Raw genomic sequence first — 13,957 nt, 5'->3', positions numbered from 1 at the left:
GGGAGCTGAGCCTCGGGCTTCGGAGGTCAGATCCCAGGGAGAGGACTGGAGTTGGCTGCGTGAACACAACCTGAAGGGGGCTGGTGCACCACAGCTAGCTGGGAGGGAGTCTGGGAAACAGTCTGGAGCTTCCTTAGAGACAAGAGACTTTTTCTTGCCTCTTTGTTTCCTGGTGCCTGGAGAGAGGGGATTAAGAGCGCCGCTTAAAGGAGCTCCAGAGATGGGCACGAGCCACAGCTATCAGCGCAGATGCCAAAGATGGGCATGAGATGCTAAGGCTGCTGCTGTAGTCACCAAGAAGCCTGTGAGAAAGCACAGGTCACTATCCACACCTCCCCTTCTGGGACCCTGTGCACCCGCCACTGTCAGGGTCCCGTGATCCAGGGACAACTTCCCCGGGAGAACGCACGGTGCGCCTCAGGCTGGTGCAATGATACAACGGCCTCTGCTGTCACAGGCTCGCCCCACATCCATACTCCTCCCTCCCCACTGGTCTGAGTAAGCCAGAGCACCCGAATCAGCTCATCCTTTAACTCCATCATGTATGAGCAAAGAACGGATGGCCTCAGGTGACCTACATGCAGAGGTGGGTCCAAATCCAAAGCAGAACCCTGGGAGCTGTGCTAACAAACAAGAGAAAGGGAAATCTCTCCCAGCAGCCTCAGGAGCAGATGATTAAATTTTCACAATCAACTTGATTTACCCTACATCTGTGGAATACCTGACTAGACAATGAATCATCCCAATTGAGGAGGTGGACTTTGGGGGCAACAATATATATATATATATATATTTTTTTTTCCCACTTTTTCTCTTTCTGTGAGTGTGTATGTATGTGTATGCTTCTGTGTGTGATTTTGCCTGTATAGCTTTGCTTTTACCATTTGTCCTAGGGTTCTGTCTCTCCATTATTTTTTTTTATCACTTAAAAAGAATTTTTTTTTCTTAATAATTATTTTTTATTTTTATCTTAAAAACTATTTTATTTTATTTTACTTTATCTTCTTTCTTTCTTTCTTCCTCCCTTCCTTCCTTCCTTCCTTCCTTCCTTCTTTCCTCCCTTTTATTCTGAGCTGTGTGGAGGACAGGCTCTTGGTGCTCCAGCCTGGTGTCAGGGCTGTGCCACTGAGGTGGAAGAGCCAAGTTCAGGACACTGGTCCACAAGAGACCTCTCAGCTCCATGTAATATCAAATGGTGAAAATCTCCCAGAGATCCCCATCTCAACGCCAAGACCCAGCTCCACTCAACAACCAGCAAGCTACAGTGTAGGACACCCTATGCCAAACAACTAGCAAGACAGGAACACAACCCCATCCATTAGCAGAGAGGCTGCCTAAAATCATAATAAGGCCACAGATACCCCACTACACACCACCAGATGTGGACCTGCCCATCAGAAAGAAAAGACCCAGCCTCATCCACCAGAACACATGCACTAGTCCCCTGCACCAGGAAGCCTACACAACCCACTGAACCAACCTTAGCCACTGGGGACAAACACCAAAAACAATGAAAACTATGAACCAGCAGCCTGTAAAAAGGAGACCCCAAACCAGAAAATTAAGTAAAATGAGAAGACAGAGAAACACACAACAGATGAAGGAGCAAGGCAAAAACCCACCAGACCTAGTAAAGTTCCTTTAGAATTTGTTGTAGAGCTAAAGGTTTTAATTTCTCTGTTAAATCTGAATAAGATCCTTCTGGGTAAAGTAAACTTGGTTGTAGGCTTTTCCCTTTCATCCCTTTAAATATGTCCTGCCACTCTCTTCCGGCTTTCAGAGTTTCTGCTGAATGGTCAGCTGTTAACCTTATGGGGATTCCCTTGTATGTTATTTGTTGCTTTTCCCTTGCAGTTGATTTCTAGTCTCACATTATTGTGATCCAAAAAAAATGTTTGACATGATTTCAATTTTCTTGAATTTACTTCAACTTATTTTGTTGCCCAGCATGTGATCTATACTGGAGACTGTTCCATGTGCACTTGAAAAGAATGTGTATTCTGCTGCTTTGGATGGAATGTTCTATACACATCTACTAAGTTCATTTCTTCTAATGTGTCATTTAAGGTCAGTGTTTCCCTAATGATTTTCTATCTTGATGGTCTGTCCATTGATGTAAGTGAAGTGTTAAAGTCCCCAATGTAGGGCTTCCCTGGTGGCGCAGTGGTTGCGAGTCTGCCTGCCAATGCAGGGGACACGGGTTCGTGCCCTGGTCCAGGAGGATCCCACATGCCGCGGAGCAGCTGGGCACGTGAGCCATGGCTGCTGAGCCTGCGCGTCCGGAGCCTGTGCTTCACAACGGGAGAGGCCACAACAGTGAGAGGCCAGCATGCAGCAAAAAAAAAAAAAAAAAAAAAAAAAGAGTCCCCAATATTATTGTGTTACTGCCTATTTCTCACTTTATGTCTGTTAATATTTGCTTTATGTATTTAGATGCTTCTATGTTGGAACTGTATATATTTCTAACTGTTTCATCTTCTTCTTGGATTGATCCCTTGATCATTGTGCCTATATAATGTAGAAAATCATTATTTACTACATTTACCATATATTTGCCTTTACCAATGAGAGTATTAGTAGACATTTCAGATGCAAGACTTTGCACCAGGCAGAAGTCTGGGGTTGGCTACTTTGTCCTTGGTTTACCCTGTAAACAGCACAGCTAACAGTAACCTCACACTAAGTATATGTTTGAAACAACTCATTCCAATGCCTCCAAAATTTAACGCACAGGGTGCTTTACATACCAGGGAAGCTTCCATCCACTGCTTTTCCTTCAGACATATATGTGCTCATCTGTCTGCCCCGCCCCTGCTCCACCATCCTGGTTGCAATTTCCCTTTCATCACTTTAAATATATTGTGCCACAGGCTTCCCTGGTGATGAGTGGTTGAGAGTCCGCCTGCTGATGCAGGGGACATGGGTTTGTGCCCCAGTCTGGGAAGATACCACATGCCGCGGAGCATCTAGGCCCGTGAGCCATGGCCGCTGAGCCTGTGTGTCCGGAGCCTGGGCTCCACCATGTACCAATATATATATACATATATATATACATATATATATACATATATATATATATATAGTGCCGCCCCCTTCTGACCTGCAAAAAAGTCAGCTGATAGCCTTATGGGTGTTCCCTTGTATGTAACTTGTTACTTTTCCCTTGCCACTTTTATTATTCTCTCTTTATCTTTAATTTTTGCCATTTTAATTACAATGTGTCTTGATGTAGTCCCCTTTGAGTTGATCTTGTTTGGGACTCTCTGTGCTTCCTGGACCTTGATGTCTGTTTACTTTCCCGGGTTAGGGAAATTTTCAGCTCTTATATCTTCAAATATGTTCTGTGTCCCTTTTTCTCTCTCTTTTCCTTCTGAGATTCCTATAATGTGAATGTCAGTACACTTGATGTTGTTTCCAAGGTCTTTTAAATTGTCCTCATTTCTTTTTATTATTTTTTCTCTTTTTGTTCAGCTTCAGTGATTTCCACTTCTCTGTCTTCCAATGCATTGAAGTGTTCCTCTGTATTATCTAATCTACTGTTGGTTCCTTCTAGTGTACTTTTTACTTCAGATATTGTATGTTTCAGCACTGTCTGGTTCTTCTTTACATTTTTTAACTCTTTGTTAAAATGTTTAACTTCTCACTCTGTTTATCCAATCTTCTCTCAAGTTCTTTGAACATCTTTATGATCATTATTTTGAACTCTTTATTAGGTAAATCGCTTATCTCCACTTCACTTAGTTTTTCTGTGGTTTTATTTTGTTCTTTCATTTGGAACATATTCCTCTGTTGTCTAATGTTTCTTAATTTGCTCTTTTTATCTCTATGCATTTGGAAGGTTGTTTACATTTCTCAGTTGTGGAGAAGTGGCTTCTTTGTGGGAGATATCCTAGGTATCCCAGCATCACACTCACCTCTGGTCAACAGAGCTATATACTCTAGGGTGCCCCTATACGGGCTGAGTGTGTTGGTTGCCAGCCCTGCCTTGTGATGAGGCTACCAGTCACTGGTGGGCAAGGCTTGGTCACAAAGTGGCTGGTTTCAAAGCTCCAGCCGTTCCTGGGGCTAGTGGGTGGATCCAGGTCCCAGGGTCTCTGGCTGCAGGGCCCAGGGGGTCTCAGAGTTGGTACCTGTCCACTGGTTGGTAAGGCTGGTCCCAGAGCTAATTATGCTGGGTCCTGGTCCCTCTGGTGTAAAAGCTGGGTTCTGGAATGGCTGTGGGCTCAGGGTGTTTTAAGGCAGCCACCCTGTTGGTGGGTGAGGCCAGTGCCAGCACTAATAAGCTACAGAGAGGACTCCAAAATAGTGCTTGCCAGAATCAGTGTAACTGTGGTAGAACAAAATCCCCAAAATGACTTCCACCAGTGTCTATATTCCCAGGGTGAGCTCCAGTTACCCTCTGTCTCCCCAGGAGACTCTCCAAGATCAGCAGTGGGTCTGACCCAGAATCTTTTCAAATTACTGCTTCTTTCCTGCATCCTGGGTTGTGTGAGGTTTTGTGTGGGCCTTTTAAGAGTGGAGTCTCTATTTCCCACAGCCCTCTGACTCTTCCAAAAGTAAGCCCTGATGGCTTTCAAAGTCAAACATTCTACACGGTGCAGAACTCCCAGGCTGGGGAGCCCAGTGTGGGGCTTGGATCCTATGCTCCTTGCAACTATAATTATCCTCCCATTTGTGGATGGCCCACCTAGGTGTATGGGTCTCGACTATACTGCTTCTCTGCCCCTTTTACCTGTCCTGTTGTGGTTCCTTCTTTACACCTTTAGTAGTATATATATTATGCTAGTCTTCTGGTCTTTTTCATCAATAGCTGCACTGTAAATATGTGTAGTTCTGTCATGTCCATGGCCATTTGGCTCATAGATGGCTTTTTAAAATTTACATTTGATTGTTTCACTCCAGAGCATAAAAATGTCTTATAATCCCTCTATTTAAAAAACAAATCAAAACAACAACAACAACAAAAACTGTACCTAAGCTCTTGAACATGGAACACAAAGAATTTAACAGCATGGCCCCTGATGACCTTGCTGGTCTACTAATTCATCACATCTTATTGTGTACCCTGCCTTTTAGAGACTCAGAGGTACCCAGTATTCCCCAAACCCACAATGAATTTTCACTCCTCTTTGCCAGTGCTGTTTATCTTGATAATCCTCACATTCTTCTCCTTATCCACTTTGGATAATCTTGAAGCTTGTCAAGACCCAAGACTTCCTTCCTTCCTTCTCCTCTGTACTGAGAAATGTGACTCTTGAAGAATTCTTTGGGCTGCAAGTAACAGAAAGCCTAACTCAAAGTGGCTCCAACAACAAGATGTATTTTTATCTCAAGAAAAACAAATGCTGAGGCAGTTCCATGGTTAATTCAATACTCAAGTGGCCCATAAAAGATCTTGGTTCTCTCCAACTTTCAGGGTGTTCCAGAGAAACAGAACCAATAGAATGTGTGTGTTTGTGTGTGGGGGGGGGGAGTCTACAGAGAGAGAAATTTATTTTAAGGAATTGGCTCACATGATAATGGAGACTGACAAATCTGAAATTTTCAAGGTAGGCCAGCAGCCTGGAGGCCCAGTTGATGTTGCAGCTGAAGACCAGAAACTTCTGGAAACACAAGTTCCCTCAGCCTTTTTCTCTTAAGGCCCACAACTGATTGGATGAGGCCCACCAACATTATGGAGAGTAATCTGCTTTACTCAGAGTCTACCAGTATAAATGCTAATTCTCATTTTAAAAATATCTTCACAGAAACATCTGGAATAATGTTTGACCAAATATCTGTGTACTGTGGGTTAGCCAAGTTGACACATAAAAGTAGCCATCATGACATCTAAATCAATCACTGTCAAAAAAATAGGCTGAAATCACCATGGTGTAGATATTAACCAAGAGTAACCTTCTGGGGCTGGGAAGGTCTCCTTCCCTGAGCACATGACTATGTGGAGGTAAACACCCAAATAAAATCGGTGCTCTGTCTGTAAGGCAGATGGTGGTTATGGGTGATGCTGGATGAAGATGCAGATTTAAGCAAGTAAACAACAAAATCTGTTAAACACCAGGCAGGCTGAATCCCAACGATTTATGGCCTCCTTTATATGTCTTATAAACCCTATTAGAGCACTTATACTAAGTCATGGGTTTATGGCTTTATTTCCTCTTTAGACTGTGAGTTTATCCTTGTATAAGAACTATGTATCAGTTAGCTCTTTATCAACAGTCCCACACATGTGCTCAGTATCAGGTGGCTACTCCTTAAGTACTATTGAACTGACCAAAGTGGGCTATTCTGATGCTAAATCAACTTTGTGTTTGCCATTGCTGTAGAAATCATGTATTTTTATCTCCTACAAGCTTTGTTAAGGTAACAGATTCACAACTATTACGTCAACTGATAATTATTTCTGGACACTCTAGTAAAAGCTCATGGGACAATAAAACTTGTCCAAATAATCTAGTCATAAGAGATTCTCTTCTCTTTTACACATTGATAATCTGAAAAAAATCCCAGGGCAAAGTAAATAACATTCTTAACCTTATATTCAGTAATGATAATGAGAGAAAAAGGGACCATTGGCCTAAGCACCAATTCAGATAAAGTGAGTCATCTGGAGTCTGTCAGACATTAGAGTGTAAGGTCCAATTACTTAATTCACAAATTCTTATGACTCTTATCTTTTTAAAGAGATTTGAAATTCCCAAAAGTTTAGGAAGTGAGATCATCAGATACCAGTCTTCTTTACCAAGAAGCCAAAGAATTTTGGGACTGTTAAATCTAGAGAATGATGAAGTTTCCTCTCCAGCGGTCACTGTATGGAGACACTTTGAGCTTACAAATTCAAGGAACATTTACTAAGCACCTTCCATGTTCTAGCATCATGAGAGACCCTCACTTGCATGATTACATTTTTTAATTTACATTTCTCTTCCTTTCTCAAACAGAGAAGTATCAAATATCCAGTTATGTTGTTATGATAAAATAATGATAGTAATGCCAACAGCATTCCAGGTATTGACTCACACAATGCCCCAGACACTTTACCTATATTATGTAATTTAATCCTCACAAAAGTTTGTGAGGATGGTTTGGTCCTTATCTTCATTCTAACAGATGAAGAACCTGGGGTAATTAGAGCTGGTAGGCGACTTGCTGACAGTTCTACCAGAAGGAAGCCATAGAGTCCAGACTCAGCTCCAGGTCTGTCCAACTCCAGAGTTCATGCTCATAACTCCACACCTTACTGGTTCCCATATAGACGGTTTTATACATATTACCTCATTTAAAACCTGAAATGAGGGAAACTTAAATTCTTTTAAATCAACACATAAAGGAAAGATAAAACTTCTTTCCTGTGGCTGTCTTAGAAGCAAAAACAAATTCAAAATAGGGACTTAAGTACATGTAAAGGAAGAATGTGTCAACAGAGGGGAAAAAGTCAAAAAACTGTGGGGTTGAAAAGCAAAATGTTTCAGAACGTATCCAGTATTATCCATGAGCATTTCAGTCACTATGGAGAATATTACTAGTTTAGCAAGATTTATAATCTGGCAGAATGCCCTTTGTTGCTCTAATTTAATAATCACAGAGCATAAAAATATTATTATAAATGTAATTTCTGGGATGTCTTGAATATGAGAAGAAGATTCCTCAGAAAAAATACACAACCTTCTATTAATTGGAAAGGGATGCCCCCAATTGTAAGTATAAAATGTCATATATCTATAGCATACCATATGAACACATCTGTGTCAATTAAATTATTATAAGAATATTATTAGAAACTTGATCATTTCTGGGTGAATTAATCAAGCCCAGTTCCTATGCCCACTGGGCCAAGAAATAAATGTACCATAGTAAATATATCAAGTTAATAATATCAATTTATGAAACTATTCGGCAGTCAACTGGCTTTTCCCTGGGCAATTCATTCTCTCTCACCATGCCTGCTTTCCTCTTATTGAAAAGGTTCAAAGGTACGTATTTATGTCCCACAATACAAATGAGAAAAATGATGCTCAGAGGAGTCTAGCAACTTGCTTAGCTCTGTACTGCTGATATAATGAACTATACAGAAGAACAGGAAAAGAAGATAGCATCCAAGAATGAACCAGGTGACCTGGGGGTACTGCTCTTCCCACCTGCCACTAACTAAAGACGTCAACTGACACTTGACCTCTGTTTTCAGTGCCTGAGTTGGAACCTCCACATTGACTCCTTTTGAGAGCTTTATCTCTTACCCCCTCACATATAAGCAGTTAAAAATACTTTGAAGGGCTTCCCTGGTGGCGCAGTGGTTGAGAGTCCACCTGCCGATGCAGGGGACACGGGTTCGTGCCCCAGTCTGGGAAGATCCCACATGTCACGGAGCAGCTGGGCCTGTGAGCCATGGCCACTGAGCCTGCGCGTCCAGAGCCTGTGCTCCATAATGGGAGAGGCCACAACAGGTAGAGGCCCACATACCGCAAAAAAAAAAAAAAAAAAAAAAACCTTTGAAATATCTCACCTGCCTTCCCTTCGATCCTTCTCCTTAACATTCATGCTCTTTCTCTTTCCTCTTTCCCTACAGTCTTGAAGCAGCAGAAGACTGAGGACTATAATTAGGATAAGAGTAGTGGGGGAAGACAACAACACTCCACCTTGTCTCAAAACTAAAGTTATGGTATGTTTCTGGCTTTAACCTGTCTTCAGTTCTCTAATCCCATGCTGAAAGCATCCACTTTACCTATGATTTTTTACCTGGTATTTGGCCCAATCTGCTAAGTCCTGATGGTGAATGCTACTGAAGTGACATCAGAAATGGCATGCATCCCAGTAAGCCTCATTGCTAGTTTTCAGACTTCCTGTTTCATTAACATTAAAAAAAATCGCTCTTTCTCAACCAAATTTTAGCATACAGAACCTCAACCCTGACTCTTGCATTGCCCTGTCCCTGACACAGCCACCTGTAGATGCAAGGACGTTAAGATGTAAGCTCAGATGGAAAAACGTAGTCTTGGTTAAATTACCACTCACTTAATAAACTTTCTCTTGATGGAGGATTCGTCTAACACATAAGTCAGACTACAATGCCTTTTGCAATACATTCCATGCCATGTAGCAAATGCAAAATTCTGGAAATAATACTACATTTCAGTCAAATTATTTTCTTAAAAATAAAGTCATAAATGTGCATTTACCTGGGACAAAGCTTCCCTGGACCACCTCCTTGTATGCCCACCAGCCTTCATGGATTTTTGGTGAATTCTGTTGAGCTAAAGCAAAAACAAAAGAGAAAACAGACTAAGATGAAAGCAGAGAAATACTGTGTCCATGTTGTCCAAGAAAGAAGACTGACTATACATAAAATAATTCTTCTCTACCCATAAGTCATACTACAAACTGTAACATCAGCCTACCACCTCATTATTTTCAAATTGATTATTAACCTGTAAATATACTGTCATAAACTTTTATAAAAAACACTCAGGATATTTCTACTGATGAGAAATAGTAAGTATGTATTTAAGCCTATTTGAATTGCCCTGTCACTTATCTCTATCTCTGTCTCACCTCTTTTCTTTACCTCTCCCTACACACACATACACACACACATCCATATAAGGAAGACCTATCAGTCTGACTGAAGCATCAATTCAAGAAACATCATTTAAAAGGAAGAAGGAAAAAGAAACCCCTGGACTTGAGTATTGCAACTGACAAAAGTATCACTGAAAGCCTCTGTTCCATGAAGAGAGTTGCAAAACTTTTTGTTCTCTTTTCATCTCCAATCATTGTTTCTTCAGCTATCCCATCCATTCAAATGTGGAATTATTTAAGATTTTAGCAGACAGCAAGACAATTAGACCATTTAAATCAAGTCTATTATAATGATGGAACTGTAGAATTTTCATTAGCTTTCTTTAACATGCATTGTGAATGATCCAGATTCACCTTGCAAAAATCAGTCAGCCTAAGCAGGGCCCACTTGATGCCCATCAATTACAAAATATAAGCTAGAACTGAATATAGGCTAGAATTGAAGAAAATAAAGACCTTTTACATAATATGTTTTCAAATTCCCAGTCTGGCTACCTACTTCTAGGCAATTTGGAAAGACAGGGCAGCACATTTAAACGTCACCTCATTTAAAGTTCTGCTGTACTACTACAGTAAGTAGTTTATCTGACTAGAACACCAAGAGAAGTACTGCATTTCCATTTTAACGTCTCCCAGCCAGATCATCAATCATCATCTTGTTGTTGTTTACATCTGATTTCCAGTGGGTGGAGAGCTGACTGAGAATTTCTCAGAACAAATGGTGAACAGAAAGCAGCCTTAGTTTCCACTGTGTTCTCTGATTCTCTTTGCCTGTGGATTTGGATTTCCTTACTTGATGTGCAACCAGCCCCTGGGAAAAATCCAGCTGTCTAATCAAAAAAATTGTGTTGACAATAAATGCTGTCATCACTGTCAGATGAGGAAATACACATAGCAAAGGCCCTTCTTTTGATAGTAAGGAAAAACTATTTCAATTTTATACTTCTTTTGTTGTTGTGACAGTTCCAACCACAGAAGACGTGTATAACCTAGAATCACCTTACACACTGGGCCAGACCTAAGCAAGCTGACATCAAAATTTGCAATGGGAAATAAAGAAATAAAAAAATGGTGGTGGAGCAGCGTATATTATTTTCACTCAAAAGACTTAGAATGAGATCATGGTTAAAAGACACAAAGGTAGCTGGAGCTGAAACTCAACAGAAGGAAAGTCACTAACATTGCTGATTCCAAGCCTGGTATTCAAGAATCTCTGCAATTTGGATTTGCCACGAATTCTGATGTCATAATCTTCACAAAATTTCTGTTCACCTGCTTTTCCCAAGGAGACCGTGTTTATTGCTCTCTCCACACCTTTGTTCTACTCTTTTTTCTTTTTTTGGAAGTCCATCTTTATCTACTTATTGACTAGTCTTACTCAATTCTCAAAGCCTTCCAAGTTCTCACTCCTTTCAGTAAATTTCTCCTATCATTCTACCTCCACTGTAACCCCTCCTCTTCCTAAATTTCAGGACTTTAGTGTCCACTGATTATTTGTCACTTGAAATGTTTATTGAGGTCCTGTGATTGTCAGGTAGCATCCCAAGAATCAAGAATACAAAGTTGCTATTTTCCAAGAACTTACATTCTACTGGAAGGAGACACAAAAATGCAAAATAAAACTGAATTAAACTATAAGAAGAATAAACCCTGAGAAAACAATAATTCAAAAGAGACATGTATCACAATGTTCATTGCAGCACTATTTACAATAGCCAGGACATGGAAGCAACATAAGTGTCCAGTGACAAATGAATGGATAAAGAATAAGAGGTACATATATACAATGAAATATTACTCACCATAAAAAGAAATGAAATTGAGTTACTTGTAGTGAGATGGATGGACCTAGAGTCTGTCATACAGAGTGAAGTAAGTCAGAAAGAGAAAAACAAATACTATATGCTAACACATATATATGGAATCATAAAAAAAGAAAATGTTCTGAAGAAACTAGGGATAAGACAGGGATAAAGACACAGACATGGAGAATGGTCTTGAGGACATGGGGAGGGGGAAGGGTAAGCTGGGACAAAGTGAGACAGTGACGTTGATGTATATACACTACCAAATGTAAAATAGCTAGTGGGAAGCAGCCGAATAGCACAGGGGGTTAAGCTCGGTACTTTGTGACCACTTAGATGGGTGAGATAGGGAGGGTGAGAGGGAGATACAAGAGGGAGGGGATATGGGGATATATGTATATGTATAGCTGATTCACTTTGTTATACAGCAGAAGCTAACACAACATTATAAAGGAATTATACTCCAATAAAGATGTTAAAAAAATAATAAGTAATAGGAGATGTTGTACAGCAGAAATTAACACAACATTGCAAATCAGCTATACTTTAATAAAAATATTTTAAAAATAAAAAAAATTGAAAGGAGAATATTATATAGAGAGGGGATGGAAAAAGATATTCCATGCAAATGGAAATCAAACGAAAGCTGGAGTAGCAATACTCATATCAGATAAAATAGACTTTAAAAGAAAGCCTGTTACAAGAGACAAGGAAAGACACTACATAAAGATCAAGGGGTCTATACAAGAAGAGGATATAACAATTATAAATATATATGCACCCAACATAGGAGCACCTAATACACAAGGCAAATGATAACAGCTATAAAAGGGGAAATCAACAGTACACAGTAATAGCAGGGGATGGTAACATCTCACTTATACCAATGGATAGGTAATCCAGACAGAAAATTAATAAGGAAACACAAGCTTTAAATGACACAATAGACCTGATAGATTTAATTGATATTTATAAAACATTTCATCCGAAAATAGTAGATTACACTTTCTACTCAAATGCACATGAAACATTCTACAGGAAAGGACACATCTTGGGTCAAAAATCAAGCCTCAGTGAATTTAAGAAAATTGAAATCATATCAAACATTTTTTCCAACCACAACGCTATGAGATTAGAAATCAATTACAGGAAAAATAAGGTAAAAAACACAAACAGATGGAGGCTAAACATTATATTACAAAATAACCAACAGATCACTGAAGAAATCAAAGAGGAAATCAAGAAACACCAAGCTAGACAAAAATGACAACAAAAACATGATGATCCAAAACCTAGGGGATGCAGCAAAAGCAGTTCTAAGAGGGAAGTTTAGAGCAATACAATCCTACTTCAAGAAACAAGAAATATCTCAAATAAATGAACTAACCTTACACCTAGATCAACTAGAGAAAGAAGAACAAACAAAACCCAAAGTTAGTAGAAGGAAAGAAATCATTAGAATCAGAGCAAAAATAAATGAAATAGAAACAAAGAAAACAATAGCAAAGAGCAATAAAACTAAAAGCTGGTAATATGAGAAGATAGCAAAATTCATAAACCTAAAGCCAGACTCACCAAGAAAAAGAGGAAGATGACTCAAATCAATAAAATTAAAAGTGAAAAGGGAGACGGTACAATGGACACCACAGAAATACAAAGTATCATAAGCAACTCTATGCCAATAAAATGGACAACCTGGAAGAAATGGACAAATCCTTAGAAAGGTATAACCTTTCAAGACTGAACCAGGAAGAAATAGAAAATATGAAAAGACCAAACACAAGTAATGAAATTGAAACTGTGATTAAAAATCTTCCAACGGGGACTTCTGGGGATGATGGCGGAAGAGTAAGACATGGAGATCACCTTCCTCCTCACAGATACACCAGAAATACAGCTACACATGGAACAATTCCTACAGAACACCTACTGAACGCTGGCAGAAGACCTCAGACCTCCCAAAAGGCAAGAAAGTCCCCACGTACCTGGGTAGGGGAAAAGAAAACAGAATAAACAGAGACAAAGAATAGGGAAGGGACCTGCACCAGTGGGAGGGAGCCATGAAGGAAGAAAGGTTTCCACACACTAGGAGCCCCTTCACGGGTGGAGACTGCAGGTGGCGGAGGGGGAAAGCTTCGGAGCCGCGGAGGAGAGTGCAGCCACAGGGGTGCGGAGGGCAAAGCGGAGAGATTCCCGCACAGAGGATCAGTGCCGACCGCCACTCACCAGCCCGAAAGGCTTGTCTTCTCGGCCTCAAGGGCGGGCAGGGCTGGGAGGTGAGGTTTGGGCTTCAGTCGGAGCGCAGGGAGAGGAGTGGGGTTGGCGGCATGAACACAGCCTGAAGGGGGTTAGTGCGCCACGGCTAGCCGGGATGGAGTCTGGGGAAAAGTCTGGAGCTGCCGAAGAGGCAAGAGACTTTTCCTTCCCTCTTTGTTTCCTGGTGCGCGAGGAGAGGGGATTCAGAGCGCTGCTTAAAGGAGCGCCAAAGACGGGCGCGAGCTGCGGCCGAAAGCGCGGACCCCAGAGATGGGCGTGGGAAGCTGGGGCTGCTGCCGCTGCCAAGAAGCCTGTGTGCGAGT

At 40.8% G+C, this 13,957-nt stretch overlaps 1 protein-coding gene across 1 annotated transcript in view; it reads right to left on the bottom strand.

Moving 5' to 3' along the window:
* The window catches only part of CA10 (carbonic anhydrase 10), a 524,382-nt gene that overhangs the window by 448,917 nt on the left and 61,508 nt on the right, over positions 1-13,957 (bottom strand). Inside the window, exon 2 of the mRNA XM_060081980.1 lies at positions 9,174-9,248. Within this exon, the coding sequence (XP_059937963.1) occupies positions 9,174-9,248 (75 nt within the window). The remainder of the gene's footprint in view (positions 1-9,173; positions 9,249-13,957) is intronic.

The sequence above is a fragment of the Mesoplodon densirostris genome, chromosome 18 (genome assembly GCF_025265405.1).
Source record: "Mesoplodon densirostris isolate mMesDen1 chromosome 18, mMesDen1 primary haplotype, whole genome shotgun sequence".
Lineage (NCBI taxonomy): Eukaryota > Metazoa > Chordata > Mammalia > Artiodactyla > Ziphiidae > Mesoplodon > Mesoplodon densirostris.
This window is presented reverse-complemented; position numbering and strand designations above follow the sequence as displayed.